Source organism: Piliocolobus tephrosceles, chromosome 18 (genome assembly GCF_002776525.5).
Source record: "Piliocolobus tephrosceles isolate RC106 chromosome 18, ASM277652v3, whole genome shotgun sequence".
Lineage (NCBI taxonomy): Eukaryota > Metazoa > Chordata > Mammalia > Primates > Cercopithecidae > Piliocolobus > Piliocolobus tephrosceles.
The window spans coordinates 47,484,214-47,503,642 of record NC_045451.1 but is presented as its reverse complement, the minus strand read 5'-3'; the positions used below and the strand labels follow the sequence as shown (position 1 = coordinate 47,503,642).

Below are 19,429 nucleotides of genomic sequence, written 5' to 3'. Positions count from 1 at the left end.
ATAAAACAGACACCAACAAAAAACAATTTCATAAAGATTTTATGACTTCAATTGCTATAACTGTTAGACAATTATGGGGATGTTGTAAAAGGGTATATTCGAGTATATACTAGAGTATATTAGAGAAATTAGGAAAAGCTGCACTGTGGTAGACAGGCCTATTGGAACTAGCCAGGTTTGGAGCTAAGAGTGGTTAGGATATGCACTGTGAAGAGAAAAGAGAATATTCCAAGCAATGGGATCAGCAGAAGGAAAGGCACTAGGCACATATGAGTGAACACAGAGACATGGGCCTAGGAACCACATGACTCGGACATACAAAGCCACTTTAAGGATTTGGGACTTCAAATTAAAGGCAGTAGGAAGTCCATCCTGCTTTTACTTGCCATTCTCTCAAAAAGCATCTTAGTTGACCCCAGAGGCCATCAGATACAACAAGCATGTCTACTAAATTAGCTCATGTAATATGAGCTGCAATAATAGAAGCATAATATCTAAACAGAGGAAGGTACACACAGTACAGGCCCAGCTAGTGAGGAGAATATTCCAGGAGCCTCAGAAACAAAGCAACATAGTATGTTTACTTCATTTAAAACAAAGATGCCCATACTGGCATTTTGCCATTTAAAACATGATTTACTAAAACTCTAGATTACCAAGCAAGTAAACCAGGCTGAGTTCAGGCACTTTGTTGAAGCTGGGCCGGAGGCCACTCTCCTTCTACTCGTCTCTCTTCACCCTGTTCCCTCTTAGCTGCACCTTAATCTCTTTATCCTCTCCTTCTATCTGCTGTCCCGATGTGACAAATCTCTCCCCGTGCTGTGTTCAGAGTTTAGGATGTCTGATAGAGGAGAGCGCGTGATGGTGAGGAATGCCAGTCTACTAGTCATGCCTTTTTGCACACCTCTAGCGTTTTGTGCATACATAGTTAACAGTCCAGAGCTGCACATTAATGAAGGATTAGTGCAGAATGCATGCCTAGAGAAAGTTTCCGAGATCATGTTGCAAATCACTTCTGACAAGTTTTGCAGAGAAAAGCTGCATAATTCACTTGAACTTTTTTTGCAGCCTTTGTTTTATATTCAGGGGGTATATGTGCAGGCTTGCTACCTGAGTATATTGTGTGATATGATGCTGAGATTTGGGATATGAATGATCACCCAGGTACTGAGCATAGTACCCAAGAGTTAGTTTTTCAACCCTTTCTCCCCTTTCTCCCTCCCCACTCTAGCAGTCCTGTTTCTATTTTTGCATACCATGGAATACTACGCTTGGGCTTTTTAAACTAAAATATGCGTGACTGATTCTCTGTGATTAGGATATAAGTGGGATTTATATTAAAAATAAACACATTTGTCCTTCTTTAAAAGTGACATATTTAAAAACTTAAAGTAATCATTATTGTCTTCTTGTTTGGAGGTGCAAGGTCTAGTTCGTTTTCTATTCTTAACTCTCACAAACAGTCTTCCCCTCACACACTTCCATAAAATATTGGTGTAATCCTAAAGTTTGGACGAACAAAGGCACATCATACTTTTAAAAGCTTTGTCAAGAATGATGGTTGAGAATGATGGGAATCATTATTCTCAGCAAACTGTCGCAAGAACAGAAAACCAAACACCACATGTTCTCACTCACAGGTGGGAATTGAACAATCACTTGGACACAGGAAGGGGAACATCACACACCAGGGCCTATTGTGGGGAGCGGGGAGGGGGAGGGATAGCATTAGGAGATATACCTAATGTAAATGATGAGTTAATTGGTGCAGCACACTGCATGGCACATGTATACATATGTAACAAACCTGCACATTGTGCATATGTACCCTAGAACTTAAAGTATAATTTAAAAAAAAAAAAAAGCTTTGTCATTCAAAAGTCTCATTTACTTGCCTGCTTTGCAGACTATTAATGGACCTTGGAGAATAAAAACCGAAGTGTAAAACATTTCCAGGCAGATGTGCCATAGAGCAATGACTTGTTTCCTTGAAAGGACTTCTGGGACCCCTGTAATTATGACAATCACTTGCAAACTCCAAGTGTCTCATTCCTCACCTCCCCAATCAATCCCTGACATCCCATATTCATTTCATGATAGGCATTCTGAAGTGTTTTTTACACTAGAAGGAGGAACTGGCTCAAAGAAATAGATCTCTAAATCAGAAAACAGAAAAACATCTCTAACCAGGACCCCAAAATGTTAAATTCTGGCTTTGGCTTTGCTGTTTCACTAGGCAGCCGTGGACCTATCGCTTGACTTCTGAGTTCCATTGTTCCTATCATGTGACAACGTCAAGTTGGGAACAGTAGTACAGATACCTATTACTAGAGGGGAAGTAATGGTGAGAAACTTCTTGGTGTGACTCCATTATTCACACACCATTCTTGTTTGCCCTGACATGTTATGCAGGTCTGGCTTTTATTTGAGATGTCCTGACCTTATATAAGAGATAGGACTGATTCATGTTTCAAGCCTAATGATGTAACAGCTCTCAGCTGGAAGGGTGCATCTCTGAGATTGATTCCTACACTGTGGGAGTTCCAAGTAGATATTCATCACATATAGTAAACTTTCTAAGTCCCAGAATCCTTTTCACCACCTTTTGGGAGCTTTTATAGGACAGTTTTTTAGTAGTTATTTCTTTCAGCGTCTATAATCATTTCCAGGTAGTAGTTTAGACTCATTAAGTCTTTGAAGTCACTGGTGCTATTAAGTGCATCATTGCCTCTGTGCATTGAAGGACAGCGAAGTGGTGGTTGCTTGTCTGTGTGCCCAGAACCATCAGGAAATGGCTTGAGAACCACTGGGAAAAAGGCTTTGTTGAAAAGGAACTGCTTGTTCACTCTGAGACACTTAGCCTCCTGCTTATTAGTCCTTTTGCTGTGTTCTCACCAGGTTCGCGGACATTTGTTTCCATAAATGCAGACACTGAAGCTGGAATCTGGAACATGTGCTTTCAGTATTTAGAGATTTACTGAGTGGACACATATTGACACATCGCAAGCATGATTGTTATGGTCTCAAAAGTGTGGGAGGATATTCTGAGCCCAGGAGTTTTGAGACCAGCATGGGTGACATAGTGAGACCTTGTCTCTATGATAAAACTTTAAAAATTAAAAATTAGGGCATGATGGTGCCCGCCTGTGGTCCCCACTACTCGGGAGGCTGAGGTGGGAGGATCATTTGAGCCCAGGAGGTCAAGGTTGCAGTGAGCTATAATCGCACCTCTGCACTGCAGCCTAGGTGACAGGGTGAGATCCTGTCTCAAAAACAAAAAAAAGAAAAGAAAAGAAAAGAAAAGAGTGTCCACAGTAGTGTTCATGCCTTTTGGCTACAAATATTTTGTTCATGTGCCACAGTCTTATTTTGTATCCTGGTGACTGTTTCTAGTAGCGTGTCTGTGGAGTGGAGGTGATTTGAGGCACAGGCATCATGAATCAGAGGAGCATGACGTATGTATGGGTATTTTTACTTGTTCCATTTACAAACTCTAACTTGGTGGAATTATAATACAAAAATTAACTTTGTATTCTGGTTGTCTGCACAAGTCCATTTTCTACATAATTGTATTGTATATAACTTTGTCCTTTATATTATGGTAAGACTAACATAATAAAAGGGTGTGGTATTTTAATTAGGTTAATGTAATTCACTGAGGTACTGGCTTTTGGGGATCATAAAGTTCCCAGGAGCATGCACTTCATTTTCATACCCTTTGGCTAACAAGCTACTTTTATGTTTCATAATACTTGAGCTAGAATAAGCGGGGTATCCTCCTATTCAGGCAGTCCTTGATATGTGGTATTGGGGTTGCAATGATTCTTCTATCATGATAGCCAAATATGTGGGCTGATATTTTAATAACCTCAAAATAATCTTTGCTATATTTATCTCTATTAAATGTGTTCATATTAATTAAGCAATCAGAGCTAACTAAATATATTGACACTTAAATGGTTTCAGAGTGTAGCCTAGCTAATTCTTATCAGGAAACTCATGAGTTTGAAAAGCTTTTGTCAAGGTAACTTTATGTCCAAGGATTTCATCACCAACCCTTTGAAGCAGAATATTCCTGGAGCATAGATGATACAGTGACTCCTCTGTGAGCCTTCTAGGTGTCTTCAAGAATTACTAAGGTCCAAAGTACTCAAATTTGAGTTTCTGTTTTATGCTGGCATTTATCAGATATGCAATAAATATTCACTAATATTCATATCTGATATTAGTTAATATATTATTAGTCTGTACTTTCCTGATATTAGTCAATTTATTAAATATTGAGTAATGTCTGATACATAATAAATATTAGTCAAATAGCAATATGATGAAGAAGCTAAAAGTTGGAACAAAGGTCAGTTAGACTGACGTGGGTTCAAATTTGAGTTCTTTAAATTTGAGTTCTTTAAATTTCAGGTCTCTAAGCCTGAGTTTCCTCATCAGCAAAATGAGGATAATAACACCAACTAACTTGAAGATAAAATTAAATCATTAAAATTAGGAATCACAGTAGGCCTCTCTGAAGGATATTTAGGAGCTAGTAGAGTCTAGGAAGGAATAGGGAGGTAGTGCAGCCTGATGGCTAGGAAGCCTCAGGAGAGACTTCTTAAGTACAAATCCTGGTTCTGTGGCTACCTGCAATGCGATCTTGTGAAAATTTCTTAACCCTTCTCAGTTGTATTAGTTTCCTCTTGTTGCTCTAACAAATAACCACCAATGTAGTGGCTTAAAACAACACAAATGTATTATCTCACTGTTCTGAGGTCCAGAAGTCTGAAGTGGGTCTTACTGTACCAAAATTAGAGTGTTGGCAGGGCTGCGTTCCTTCTGGAAGCTCTAGAGGAGAGCCCATTTCCTTGCCACTTCTAGCTTCTGGAGGCCACCAGCATTCCTTGGTGTGTGGGTTCTGCCTCCATCTTCAAATCCTCAACCTTTTATGAGGACTCCAAATAATTGCATTGGGCCCACCAGGATAATTCAGGCTAATTCCTCCATTTCAAGATCCTTACCCTAATCACATCCACAAAGTCCCTTTTGTCAAGATAACATATTCACAAATTTGGGGGGTTTAAGACGTGAACATCTCTGAGGGTCCATTATTCTGTCTACTTCATCAACCTTTGTTTTCTCTTCTTAAAAACAGGGTAATATAGTATGGCCTCTCTCAGAGTTAGGATAAGAAATAAATAAAATAATTCATGTGAAATGCTTAGTACAGAGCCTACTCACATAGAGGAAACACTTAGTAAATGTTTATTATTGTTGTTATGACATTCACTGAATGAATCTCAGGGTCTCTTCCGGCTATATAACCCTGGCATTCATGCCTCTGCTTCACCGGGACAATGCAGGAGGCCTGGAAGACTGAAAAAGAAGGCTCCTTCCCACCAGCTATTCTTCCTCACTCAAATTCTTGGCAATCACCAAATGAGAGCCATGGCTCTCTTAAGAAACACATTTCTCCCAGTCTTCCCTTAATTTCAGAAAAAAATCTCTTCAATGGAAGGGACATAACTAAAAGCTTTATAATTTATAGGAACAGATCCAGAGGCAAGAAATAAGGGCTGTCTCTGTTTCTTCTCTTCCTATTCTGTATTCCTGTCATTGCCAGTCAACCCTGGTCTTAGGAAAAGGAACCGTGGTGTGCAAAATGCCGTTGTTTACTGCTGGAGATCTTGCAGCCGTAACTTTTGGCTGCTCATACCCCCTGCCTGTTTCTTTTCCATGTGGCCTATTTAGTTTTGGCATCTATGTTCATTAACCCCATTGACTTGGCTGTGTTTTCATTGTATAACAGTAATCAGAGTCCCTACAATGTTGTTTTCTAGGTTGTTTCTAAATATTGCTATTTTCTAAGTTGTTTTATATTATATCAGCCTAAGATATCCACTACAGAAAGAATTTAAGTGGTGGAAGGAAAAAATAGAATAATATTAATTACTTTAATATTTAGCTATGAATTTATCTCTATGCCACATGTTACTGATAGATAAAACTAGATTGTAAACTTGTTAAATGTAGGTTCCCTTATGTCCTCATTGTAAATGCATGTTTATTAAAAATCAAAATAGCTCCTTCTGCAATCTAGAATTTTTGATACTTTTAAAAAATATTTTTGGTACAAATAAGTTTGCAGAAACATATAGTAGAATCAGTAGGGAGGAAAGGGATTTAAAAGACATTTTTAATAGACATGCTCTATCATCTTTTCCTATCCTTCGTGTAGTGACTTTGGAACCCTGTGCTCTTAAGTTTTGCTTTTGGTCTTGAATCTGTAGATACACAGTGATGGTCATATTGACATCCTCCCACCCACCCATCCTAGCCCTCATCTGCTGTTGACCCTCTCATCTTCCCTATCTCAAAAGATGCTTTCATTCTGTGGCCTCTGGAGAGTATCGTCCAGAGCTAGACTCCTCAGAAAGCAGGCAAGAGCCATTATTATTTCCTTTTCCCAGTGAATCAAAATTGCCACCTCTTCACTGTGTTTCTCTCAAGCAGGTATGAAGAAGAAAGCAACCAAATTAAATATATGAATTCTGATTTTCCCAAGGAAATTTGCTTTATTAATGACATAAAATAAACTTCCCATGGTGAAATTTCAAGATACATCTCAGTGACACATAGTAAATGAGAGGTTTCATGTTAAAGAGAATTTTCTAGTTTCACTAAAAATCACCCCAAATAAATGGCAACCCCCTCCATCCTCACTGATTCATTCAAGAATCTTCATGACTATGCAAAGGCACGTCTGTGCTCTGACTATACAGTGATATAAAGCACCATGCCACTGTTGGATTCCGACATCATGGATATCATGACTGTTAGGAACTCTCTTGGTATTTCTTTTCCCACTATACTTTCCTGGTCTAGCTTGTTGGTTTTAGTCACATTCCCTATAATACACATAGAAACGAGGAAGGTGAATAAAGGAACAGAGTTAAGGAAAGGAAAACAAAGAGCAGGGAGGGAAAGTTGGAGCAGAGAATGGGAGAATAAGATGGAAAGAAGAGGAGAGGTGGAAGAAAATAGGGGAATGCAGAGGAGATAGGCACTTATGGCTCACAGGTCTCTTTCCTTGGCAAAAATGGGCCATTGCACAAACCATGAACCCCATCCTGCCCAACTCCCCTCTGGAATTCACTTACACATGTCTTCAGTTATGCTTTAGCCTATGTCCCTGTGTATCTGTGCGGGCAGTGCCCCACCACTGGTACCCTCGGGAAAAACAGGGCAGTTCCTTTGAGTCTTTTTTCATACAATTCCATTTTGGTCCTCCTTAAGAAGTTCAGTGGGATCTGTAGTCAGACATGTCTAGTCTGAAACCTTAAATTGTCCACTTAAGCATCATCTTAATCTCTCTGAATCTTGGTTTTCACATTGGTAAAATGAGACTAACAATACCAACATGATGGTGTTCTTACAAGAACACAGTGAGAAGGGGCCTGCATAGTACTCGGAACATAGTAAGTTTTTAAAATTATAATTGTTTTAAATAGTGTCGTGGCTATTACTATTATTATTCATTATTATTTCTTCTCCCAGAAGTCTGATATTTTGTCCTGTTGCAGAAAACAATATATTCTCCTCCTGCCTCTCTGCTTCCCAACTCTCCAAACTCAGCACCAAGAAAAAAGAAGAAAGAAAATGTTAAAGCATACAAGCCTCCCTAGCCTACATCTAGTTCAATGCTACACTTTTACTCTCTTTCTTTTCCCCAATTCTCCTATGGAAATCATAATTTCAGAAGCCCAGATCACAATTAGCCCATGGCCAGTAGCAGCCCCAGTATTTTTGTTCAGCACATTAGAATTGGACGAGGAAGGATCTATTTCTTTCTACTACTCTTTCTAAGATCTTCAAAAACAAACAATGGTGTAGAGTTCTTTAAGCACCATGAGTCATGCTAATAATGTCCTAAAACACTTGGGATTTTCAGGATGCAAGTTTCTGCCTGACCATCATATTGGGTTGTGTATCCAGGCACTCTGGTTCCTAGCGCATGAGAAGCGCCTTCTCCCACCATCACTCTTCCACCTTAGCCTTTGCAGGTCGCCAGCAACCTTCCTGCCCTGTCCCATGGGCAGTTGCTCTGTAGATATGTCCACTGTAATTGGCTGCTGCCATTTCAATAATAGTTGGCGCTCCATATAAAATAAAACTACCTTTGATTCTCACCAAATCCTGACTTTCTTCTCCTAAACCTGCTCATGCAAGAACTGCAATTCCTTTAATTGTGTGTATATAGACATGAACATTTTGGTGGGGTCCATACCTTCATCAGCTCATTAAAGGGTCTAAAATCTTTAAAATATAGACAAGGCAGCATCGTACCGCTTAGCCAGCTAAATACCTGCTTGTGCTGTTGCAGCCTCTTTGCTGAGATGCCAAGTTTAGCTCAGTCACTTGAAAAAAATTTGGAATTACATTTTTAAAAGTACTCCAAAAGATTTTACTTTTATAAATGTTTATGCATATATACAATATACTCCCCACTTTGATAAGTGGAGTTCAAAAATTCAGTTACAAAATTCAAGGTTGTCTTTCAAGGTTGTCTTATTGCAAGGTTAATGAAAAACAGTCTTCTAATTTGGGGAGGGGAACTTTTCAATTATTTGGGGTTTTTTTTTCATTTATACCTAATCCTGCAGATTATTTGTTTGTATTTATTTAATATGTAGGAAAAAGAAACAGACGTGTTTTGTGAATAGTAATGTCCTACACTGAATTGAGAAAGTGCCAAATGATCAGAAGGCAGTCATTTCCTAACACCCTTTCCCCAAGACAAGGACTTGGCTACCCCAGCAGGAGGACAAGAGAGCCTCTCTCTCCAAGGTGAGGCTCAGCCTTCATTCCCCTGTGACAAAATGGGCCTATGTGTATAACATTATTGCTAGTGAGAAATACAGATGCATACATGTACACAGTCATTCGCCCAAGATACATCATATTGAATAAAACATGATTATCTGAAAAAAATCTGAGGTCCTGGTACAGTTCTAAAGGCAGCAGTACAGCTGACCCCGCCTATGATAGTCTCCCCACAGGGACTCTGGAGGTCCTTTTGATCAAGCTCAACCTTTGGCAGGGCTCCCCAGTCCCTCTGAGATACTCTAATAACTTTGAACCTCACATGCATGACAGAGTCTGAATTTGGATCATCATCCTTCCAAAAAGTTCCTTTCTACCCTTGCCAATCTGCTCCCAGCCTGGCTCTGCAGACTTTCCTCATAGTAAGGGGAGGTGTGATGTGATACCAGCTGCTATTCAGCAGAAGTACCTAGCCTCTTACCAAGCCAAATGAATCAAATGAAACCAAATGTCCTTAAGCAACTTGTACACTCTTACTCAGAACAAGAGGTTTCTTCCTGACTTGAAAGAACCACTGAGAGTAGTTCTGTAGAGAATAAGAATGGTTCTGCCATTTTTTAAAGGGCATTTTTCTGTTTCTTAAAGTTTGCCTCATTAGTTACCCATATCAATGTATGTATGTGTTTATGTATACTTATATTCCCCTAAAAGAAAAAAATATCTTCTCCCTTGGCTCAAAGTAGATTTTAAAGTGGGTCTTGAGTTATAGAAACATATTGCAAAGCAGCATAAGAATTCCAACCTAACGTTGTACAAGTAAGTTCATGTTCAAACTCAACTCGCATATTTCCACTCAACCCTAGCCATGCATTGGATGTACTTAGGGTGTTTTGTTTTAAAAAAACATTATTTCAGTAGTTTTGGGGGGTATAGGTGGTTTTTGATTTTTGGTTACATGGATACGTTTTTTAGGGACAATTTCTGAGATTTGGTGTACCCGTCACCTGAGAAGCAAACGCTGTACCCAATATGTAGTAATGTATCCCTCACCTCCCTACCAGCCTTCTCCTCTGAGTCCCCAAAGTCCATTATGTCATTCTTATGCCTTTGCATCCTCGTAGCTTAGCTCCCACTTGTAAGTGTGGATATACGATAATTGGATTTCCATTCCCAAGTTACTTCACTAAGAATAATGGCCTGCAGCTCCATCCATGTTGCTCCAAAAGACATTATTTCATTTTGTTTTATGGCTGAGTAGTATTCCATGGTGTATATGTATACCACATTTTCTTTATCCACTCGTTGGTTGATGGACACTTAGGTTCGTTCTGTATCTTTGCAATTGCAAATTGTGCTGCAAATTGTGTCTTTTTCATATAATGACTTCTTTTCCTTTGGGGATTGTTAGATCAAATGATAGTTCTACTTTTAGTTCTTTAAGGGATCTCCATAGTGTTTTCCATAGCAGTTGTATTAGTTTACATTCCCAGCAGCAGTGTAAAATTGTTCCCTTTCACCACATCCACACCAATGTCTATTGTTGTTTGACGTTTTCACTATGGCCATTCTTGCAGAAGTAAGGTGGTATCTCATTATGGTTTTCATTTGCATTTCCCTGATAATTAGTGATTGAGCATTCTTTCATATGTTTGTTGGCCATATGTATATCTTCTTTTGAGAATTGTCTATTCATGTTCTTTGCCCACTTTTTGATGGGATTAGTTGTTATTTTCTTGCTGATTTGTTTGAGATCCTTATAGATTCTGGATATTAGTCCTTTGTCAGATGCATAGTTTGAGATTTTCCTCCCACTGTGTGGGTTTTCTGTTTATTCTGCTGAGAATTCCTTTTGCTGTGCAGAAGCTTTCTAGTTTAATTAGGCCTCATTTATTTATTTTTGTTTTTGTTGCACTTGCTTTTAGGCCTTAATTATACATTCTTTGCCTAGGTTAATGTCTAGAAGAGTTTTCCCAATGTTATCTTCTAGAATTTTTAGGGTTTCAGATCTTAGAGATAAGTCTGTGATCCATGTTAGGTTGATTTCTTAATAAGGTGAGAGATGAGGATCCAGTTTCATTCTTCTACATGTGGCTTGCCAGATTTTCCAACACCACTTATTAAATAGGGTGCCCTTTCTCTAATTTATGTTTTGTATGCTTTGTTGAAGATCAGTTGGCTATAAGTATTTGGCTTCATTTCTGAGTTCTCTATTCTGTTCCACTAGGCTATGTGCTTATTTTTATACCAGTAACGTACTGTTTTGGTAATGATAGTCTTGTAGTTTAATTTCAGGTTGGGTAATGTGATACCTCCATTTGTTCTTTTTGCTTAGTATTGCTTTGGCTATGTGGGCTCTTTTATGGTTCCATATGAATTTTAGGATTTATTTTCTAGTTATGCAAAGAACAATGATGGTATTTTGATGGAAATTGCATTGAATCTGTAGATTTCTTTGGGCACCATGGTCATTTTCACAATATTGATTCTACCCCTCCATGAGCATGGGGTGTGTTTCTATTTGTTTGTGTCGTCTGTGATTTCTTTCAGCAGTGTTTTGTAGTTTTCCTTGTAGATATTTTTTACTTCCTTGGTTTAGTATATTCATAAGTATTTTATTTTGTTTTATTTTATTTGCAGCTGTTGTAAGAGGGATTGAGTTCTGGATTTGGTTCTCAGCTTGGTCACTGTTGGTGTATATCAATGCTACTGATTTGGGTACATTGATTTTGTATCCTAAGACCTTACTGAATTTATTACTCAGACCTAGGAGCTTTGTGGACTGGTCTTTAGGGCCTCCTAGGTGTGCAATCACATCATTAGTGAAGAACAACAGTTTGATTTCCTCTTTTCCAATTTGTATGCTCTTTATTTGTTTCTCTTGTCTGATTGCTCTGGCCAGGTCTTTCAGTACTATGTTGAATAGAAGTGGTGAAAGTGGGCATCCTTTATTTAGTTTCAGTTCCCAGGGGGAACGCTTTTAACTTTCCCCCATTCAAGAAGCTCTTAGTATAAATGCTCAGGTCCAACTCCAGATTCAGTAGCTCCAGGCACTTCCATTTTTGATTAGGTCTCCAGGCTAGTCTGAGGAGCAGTCATAGCTGAGAACTACTATGCTGGACACTTGATAAGGGAAACCAAATCCTGGATAACCCATCTAGCTGGTCGCTACACTAAAGTAGTGAGCTCATGCACCTTTCTCCAAAAATAATAATAATAATAAATAAGACACCAGTTCCAAGAGTAGAAGATGATGTGCAAAGTAAAAGACAAAGTCAGAAAGTCATTATAACCTTGTATTTTAGTAACAGCATTTTTGTACTGTCATGGGCTCATCTAGATAAAGGACTAGGAAGTAAAAGCAAATGCAATTATATTTTGCCTCAGGAAAGAGCTCTGAATACCTTTTTATTATATTGCCAAAGATTAGGACTAGAATGTAAATCTGAGAAAGTAATATCAAAGGCCTTCCTCATTAACAGAAATGGAAACAGGCATTTATATGCCACCAATAAATCAATTAAAGGAGGAAAGGAGCTTGAAATGGCCTTCATTGTGGTTATTAACTTCAGGGAGTGTAGCAGTTGGGGATTGCCGAACACAGCATTTTCTTGTCATTCACCTGGAGCAAAATGTAGGAAAATAAAGCATGGTAACGCTGTTATCATATTAAACCCAAAGTCTGCTTAAGTGTTTGCTAAAGTGGAGCAAAACAAAGCAGAGTCAGACGTTTCCAAAAACATTGTCCCACTTTTGTGGATTTAAATCACGAGACTGTGAATCAGTGTGTGACTTGGTGTGTTTCTATGTGTCTGGTTTACATAAATCCGGACACTGGGAATTCTGTTAATCTCCCTGATTATTTCCAGTATAACAATGTCCTAAAACAGGAGGATTCCATTAAGAAATGATACACAAAGGAACTTCCCAGTGAGGTTTGAGAGAGCTGTGACCCTTCTCCATCCTCCTTTTGGCCTGTTAATCACCAAGTCCTATTTACTGTTTTCAGTTTACCAATTTCAGAAAATCTTAATTTGCGTTGAACAGTAGCATCTGGAATAAGATTACTGGTAAATGGAATCTATACTAGCTTAGGGATTTAATAATTAACAGAAAAAAGAGGATTCAATGTCTTGTCATGCCAGAAAATACCTTATGGTTTTTAGGCAGCCACTTTACCTTCTTGAGTCTTAAGTTCCTTAGCTATAACTTGAGAATGTAATATCTTTTTGACTTCCTCACAAAGTTACAGGGAAAAGCATTTTATAATGTTTAATAAGTTATACAAATGTAAGTCACCATTAGTTTCAGCTTCTGCCTTTAAAATTTCTTATATGTCATGTGTAATAGTAATATGTATTTATTATGTATGGTGTTGGATGAAAGGTGTGCCATGAAGGAAGTAACTGGAGGATGTGATATTTCAGTGTGAATTCATTTCACTATGCCAAAATATAGTTCACATTTATTCTGACACCCTGTGCCCTACCTTTGGATTTATTCTTTATTTCTTGCTGGTTCCTGAACTGTTTTACTGTTATTTCATCCTTCCCCATACATGGGGGCAAAGAGTTGGAACCATCCCTGTCCAGCGGTGCGACCCTCTTTTAATGACCATTCTGAAGAAGGGTGACTTGGTGACTTCACCTCCTACAAATTCATTAATGCCATGGGGGCAAAAGATTATTTCCTAATATGGGACAGAAAAAGCTGAGGTCCTCTCGTCTGCCATTCTCTATGTGGGTCTGGCAGTCACCAAGTCCTATCAAATGTGTCTTCTAAATCTCTCTCAAATCAATGCTTTAATGCAAGACATGAGTCTCACTCCTGAAGCACAGAAGTATCCAGCTCACTGGACTCTTCCCTTAGTCATGTGCTCCCACCCCTACCCTCCTACCTACCCAGTCTTCCTTCCATTCACCATGCTGGAGTTGTTTCCTAAACCTGAATCTCTATACATCAATTTCCTATTTAAACCTTGGATGGCATCTAGCCTCGATTGGAAAGCCCTGTATTGTCTAAACATGACAAGGATGGGTTTCTAAATTTGATGCCTGTTAATCTCTGAAGTGTCTCCACTCACACTTGCACCCAGCAATATTGAGCAACTGCCTGTTCCCAAATGCACCATCCCTGTTTCAAAGCTCCCGGCTTTTCTTCACGATTCTATCTGCCCTTCCTCCACTCTTTTTTCATCTGAAAAAATTCCCATTTATCCTTTAAAATTCTGTTTCAGAGTCCCTCTTTCTTTGCTCCTCTTTCAGATCATCTGAGAAATAAACTACTACATCTAACAGTACATATTTTCATTATGGTACATATTACTCCAAATTTTAATTATTTGTTAGAAAAATCTGTTCCCCCTTTCAAAGTTGCGAGCCTCTTGAAGACAAGGATCATGTTGTATTAATCTTTGGGTCTCAAGAAACTACCAGTGTATTTGACAAAGTATAGCTACTTTATAAATATTTCTTAAGTAAATGAATGGATGGGTTCTTATAAGTGAAAACAACATATGTCCTGTATAATTTGTGGGACTGAGCTTTAGTAAAGGAAACATCTGACAGGGCTCATCACTTATTTATCACTGTTGGTTCTTTTCACCCTTTTGACATTTATATAATCTTCTTGTAAAATCTAAGGTTGCAAGCATCTTATGTACATGAAGGAGCAACAGAAACTGACCAAATTGGGCTCATCGGTGAGCCACGTGCCCTGTGGCACACATTAGTGTCATCACAAATGGGTTATCTTCCCCTTCACCTCCTCCATATGACTTTGGGCAGCTGTTGTTGTACTGAAATTCATGAAAAGCAGAGTTCCTTGTCAATTTCCCTCACTTCAGAAACAAAACTGCTCTCTGTAAAAGCACCTGGTCCTTTCCCTACAGAATGACATGCTCTTGTCTCTTTCCAAGGCAGTGAGAATGTAGTCAGGCATTGTGTGTCTCAGATCCCATTGATTAGAGTTAAATTGGAAACCAAGGAGCCCACAGTGGTGCTCCCTGCCTGTTGAACTCATGAGCTTACTTTGTCCCAGAGTCCCTTTACTGAATCAGTGTAAAGTGTAATCCAGCAGGCCTCCCGTTTTTACTATTACGACTATGATCAATGGGTAATAGGTGAATATTCTCAATTTTATCGAACTGCACTACTTCCCAGAAAACTCTGGGGGTAAAATGAGAAGTGTGTTATTTTTCTTTTATATTTATAATTATATTCTGTGCCTTCTATTATTTCATACCACAGAGGTTTTTCCTGTCTCTTCCAAGGTACTCATTTGACCTAGAAGTGAGAATTAATACCTATTGTGTAACTAATGATGGTTCTTTTACGAGTTAGTTAATTTAAAAAAATGAGGAATAAAACAAAAGTTGACATCAATGTACTTTGCATCTTTTTCAACTTCTTCATAAGACTTGATTTTGCTTTCAAATGTATGGTCCTAGATTATAAGCAATGTAAATTAGTTTCTCTCATTTCAAATAAGTAATCTCTGGAACTAGTACAATTTGAATTTCACTCTTCTATAAGTCAGATTTGGGAAATAAAATTGAAAGTTCATTTCATGGAAACCAAACTTAGCTTGTTTTGCTGTTTTCTCTCTTTCCTCTTTGTTTTTTTTTTTTTTTTCTCTCTTTCATTATTTATTCAATAAATGCAAGCTGGCCATATCATTTGTTGGTTGGATTTTGCTGGGCACTGTGAAGAATTAAGATATGTGAGGTTAGTGCTCTCAAAACCTTACAGAGAAAGAGACAAAATGTTAAATAGGAATAGAGTTGTCACAACACCGTGAAACAAGTAGTACAAGCAGCAAGGCCTACAAGTTCAGATGCCAGTCTTTACTTCTGATATTTTCTATCAGAGCTCCCTGGACTGCCATCCTTTGTGATTTATTTTTAATCATTCTTTTCATCTCGTTCTAACACAGAGATCCAGGAACACATCACTCATTCTATCCTCTATCTTTCTTACCGCCTCAACTCTACTTCTGAGCCCTTGAAATAAACTTTGGAAGCTATATTCATACTACTTTGTGAAAGTCAGTATTATCTACCCCCTTCTTCTGAAATATAGGAGATGAGGTTATATGAATTAGGAAAGGGGTGTTTTTTTCCAGATCTATATACCAACTTTACCTGCGTGTATGAAATCTTATAAAAAGCAAGTTTTTTACCATATTCAGCAACAAATGGTTACCAAATTGATGAAGCTTCATTAATAACTCTACTCCTTTTCAATAGTTATTTAGGACAGTCCCTGGTATATTATCTAACCCATTGTGTACGTGTGCGCTCTCTTCCCTTGACTCCATAAACCAAAGCTATTCCACAGCCTTCCTTCCCTTCCTGGCAATGGGCTTCACCCATAAAAGCATCTGGTCAGGCTACTGAATCAATTTGATAAACATCACTTTTACCACCATTTTTTTTTTTTAAATTTTACCCTCAGTTGAGTCATTCTGTACACAGCTCATTACCTTTTGAGCAGTCTTCTGCTGTAGTTTTGTTAAATTTATCCTCAGGAAATCAACCCCTCTCATGTTCACATCTTTCTTTCCACTTCTATGGCTGTAATTACCTCATTGTGTCTTAATTGCTTTTATGCTTCTGTATCTCTACCACTACAGTATAAGCACCTTGAGGACAAGCACTGTGACTTGATCACTGTAGTGCACTCAGAGGACAGCGGGTCCTGACTTGATCACTGTGATGTGCTCATAGGACAGTGTGATCCTGGCTTGATTGCTGTGGGGCACTCAAAGTGTAGTAGGGTTCCTGGAGTATGAAAGGCACTCAGTAAAGGCTTGTTTTATTTTCATTCATTTATTTTTAATTGGCAGATAATTATTGTGTATATTTATGGGGTACAATGTAATGTGTTGATCCCTGTGTACATTGTAGGAAAAGTCAGTCAAGCTAATTAACATATCCATCACCTCACCAACTTATTTTTTGTGGTGAACATGCTGTTTGTTGAGTGAGTGCTAAGAATTGAAAGGCAATGCGTGCTGTGGAGATGCAGAGGGCAGGCACCGAACCCAGGCAGTTGTAGAAAGTTGGGGAAGATTTCAGAGGAAGATAGACAAACTGAGATTTGACACCTCACCTTACTGAGGGTGACAGCAAGTTAGCTTGGCATAGGGAGAGGACGATCCTGTCAGAAAAGAGCATGGACAAAGTCCTAGATTTGAGAAAGAGCAGAGGCCATAGGCACAGGCAAAAAAACCCATCAACTACACCTTTTGTTAAGTATGCCTGAGAATCAAGGCAGAAGTCAGTGTGGTAGACATACATGTGCATCTATATATGTGCACATGAGAGGAAACTTTGGTTTTTAAACGTTAAATTAGATGTAATAAAAAGTAAAATCCATCAACCTCTAAAACTCTTGATATTTAGCCCAAAGCCCTCTACATGACTAAACATATCCATTAACTTTCTCATTATTTAATTTTAAATTTTTCTATCATATTTTAATTCTGTGTTTTAACTGTTGGCATTTTAATAGTATATTTTATATAGTTTCCACTGCAGACAATAGTATGGTTAAGGAAAGATATTTGAATCTAACCACCTTGCATGAAGTTGTTATGTACAGGAACTGTTGCAAGTTCCAAACACTCAACTTAGAAATGAACATTTAGAAGACTACCTGTTTATAAATTGAGGTTTTGAGTGCATAAGGGACAACTGGCAACAGGATGAGATGGAAGCCATACTGGTCTTGGAGTCCAAACGTCTGCATCCTTCATTCACCAAGTCCATGAGACTCTTGGTTTCATCATCTGTTGAATGGGATCCACAATATCTGTTCTCCAGTCTTAGGTATTCTTAAAATTGAAAGAGATACTGAATGTGAAACAAATCACCTAACAGATGGTAGATGGTTGTATTTAGTTATAGCACAAGGTCATTTGCTACAGTAGTTACTTTTATGTTAGACAATAAAAATTTTATACCCCCTCCAACAACTACAACAATAATATATATGGAAAAATATGCGCAGCAATTTAGGTTAGTAAAAGTAAAGCTGTACTTTTTAAAACAAATGGTTTTCAATAGGTTTTCTATATGTTTGTGCCACAAGTACAGCAAGTATGTTTACAGAGAAATGGCTTCTTGCCTCAATAGCGTGAGGATAATATGTGTTGTAACCATTTTGTCTCATAGAATGATTGAAGATAGTGGGAAAAGAGGAAATACCATGGCAGAAAGAAGACAGCTGTTTGCAGAGATGAGTAAGTATGGATCTTTTAAGTAAGGAAACACCCTATAGTTTCCATTGAATACTCATGGAAAGGCTAGAAATAACCACTAATCTTTATGATATTTGTACTTTTCCTTGGATCCTAAGTTCCTTTCATGAAGTGTACATTTTGGCCTTTTTTACTTCTTACTTGGCAAGAGTTCAGTTAGTCAGTAATTCATCCTAATTTGTTATTAGACTGTATATTTTATATGGAAGAAAATGTTTATAGACCTGTATATTTACATTCACACACATGTGCACAGACACAGACACTTGATAAACACTGTTTAGTATTGACATTAATACAGTCCACTAAACTTTAAAGTCTGTGTTCATCCCCCTGCACTGTCACAGCAGCTGGCATATTGTAGGCACTAGATAAAATTTGTGAAATGAGTTATTGACTTTCTTCCCTGTGAAGTGATATCATATGTTTATGTGGAAAGGAGAAGTTAGGCACAATTACTGGACCAAACTATAAACTGTCATTCAGACTTCGTGTTCTACATGAGGAGAATCTGTTCTGCAAACTGGTTTTTTAAAAAATACTAAGGACAATAAAAGATAAAGGGAGCTCAGAGGTGACCTGCTACACAAGGGAACCCAAACTAAGTTACTGACTCCAGTGAAGAATCTAGTCAATAAAGGCTATTGGTTTATGTAAGTGCACAGTTGCTGTATAAGTAATTGGTTGGTAGCATCTCCCTCGTAGATCATTTTTCTTTTTCATAAAGAAAAAGAACTTGACATTAGGGGGAAAACCACACATCTCAAGTTGAATGTTGTAAAGGAAAAAGCATGGTTCTCTTCATGTCTTTTTATCTCTTCTTCCTGCATACGGAATGAGGATGAGCAGGAGTGAGTGGTAAGCCTTTTTCCCTAAGAAGGCAGTAGACAAAATTAGGTTCCTACTAAAGATTGAAAGGGATTGGCAAGAATGAGGGTCAGAACAGAAAAAGTTAAGTCCCAGATAATAAGATTCATATTTTCCTTTATCATTCCCCAATAATCTGGTGGTACCAATGTTGTGCCCTGAGTTCCGAGACCCCCCTCAAAGACGACCACCAGAAACCGAAGTCAAAGCCAAGCGGCCGGGATCACTTTATTGCAGGTTCGAACCCGGACCTCTCTCCGTACAGGCGTAGTCAGGAGGGCAAGAGAGAGGTCCCGAGCACAGCTCAAGCCTACTTTTTATAGTAAGGCACAAACAGGTTACAGAAGATTAGAGCATTTTTGCAGTTACAAGATTGGGATTGGTTGGCATTTTGAAGTTTCAACATTCGGCAGTTTCTGGTTGGCTCCCGCCCTTTTTTAAACTACAAACGTCTCGGGGTTTTTGTTTTTTAGACAAACTGCTTGCTTAACCA

The 19,429-nt window shown here is 38.4% G+C and overlaps 1 protein-coding gene and 1 long non-coding RNA gene across 12 annotated transcripts in view; one reads left to right on the top strand and one right to left on the bottom strand.

The window, feature by feature from the left end:
- The window catches only part of DTNA (dystrobrevin alpha), a 386,077-nt gene that overhangs the window by 231,933 nt on the left and 134,715 nt on the right, over positions 1-19,429 (top strand). For all 11 annotated transcript variants that reach the window (XM_023207708.2, XM_023207706.3, XM_023207705.3 and 8 more), the window contains one exon: positions 17,984-18,051. In XM_023207708.2, coding sequence (XP_023063476.1) covers positions 17,985-18,051 — 67 coding nt within the window. In that variant the 5' untranslated portion in view covers position 17,984. The remainder of the gene's footprint in view (positions 1-17,983; positions 18,052-19,429) is intronic.
- The window catches only part of LOC111539731, a 126,912-nt gene that overhangs the window by 2,061 nt on the left and 105,422 nt on the right, over positions 1-19,429 (bottom strand). The window lies entirely within an intron of this gene.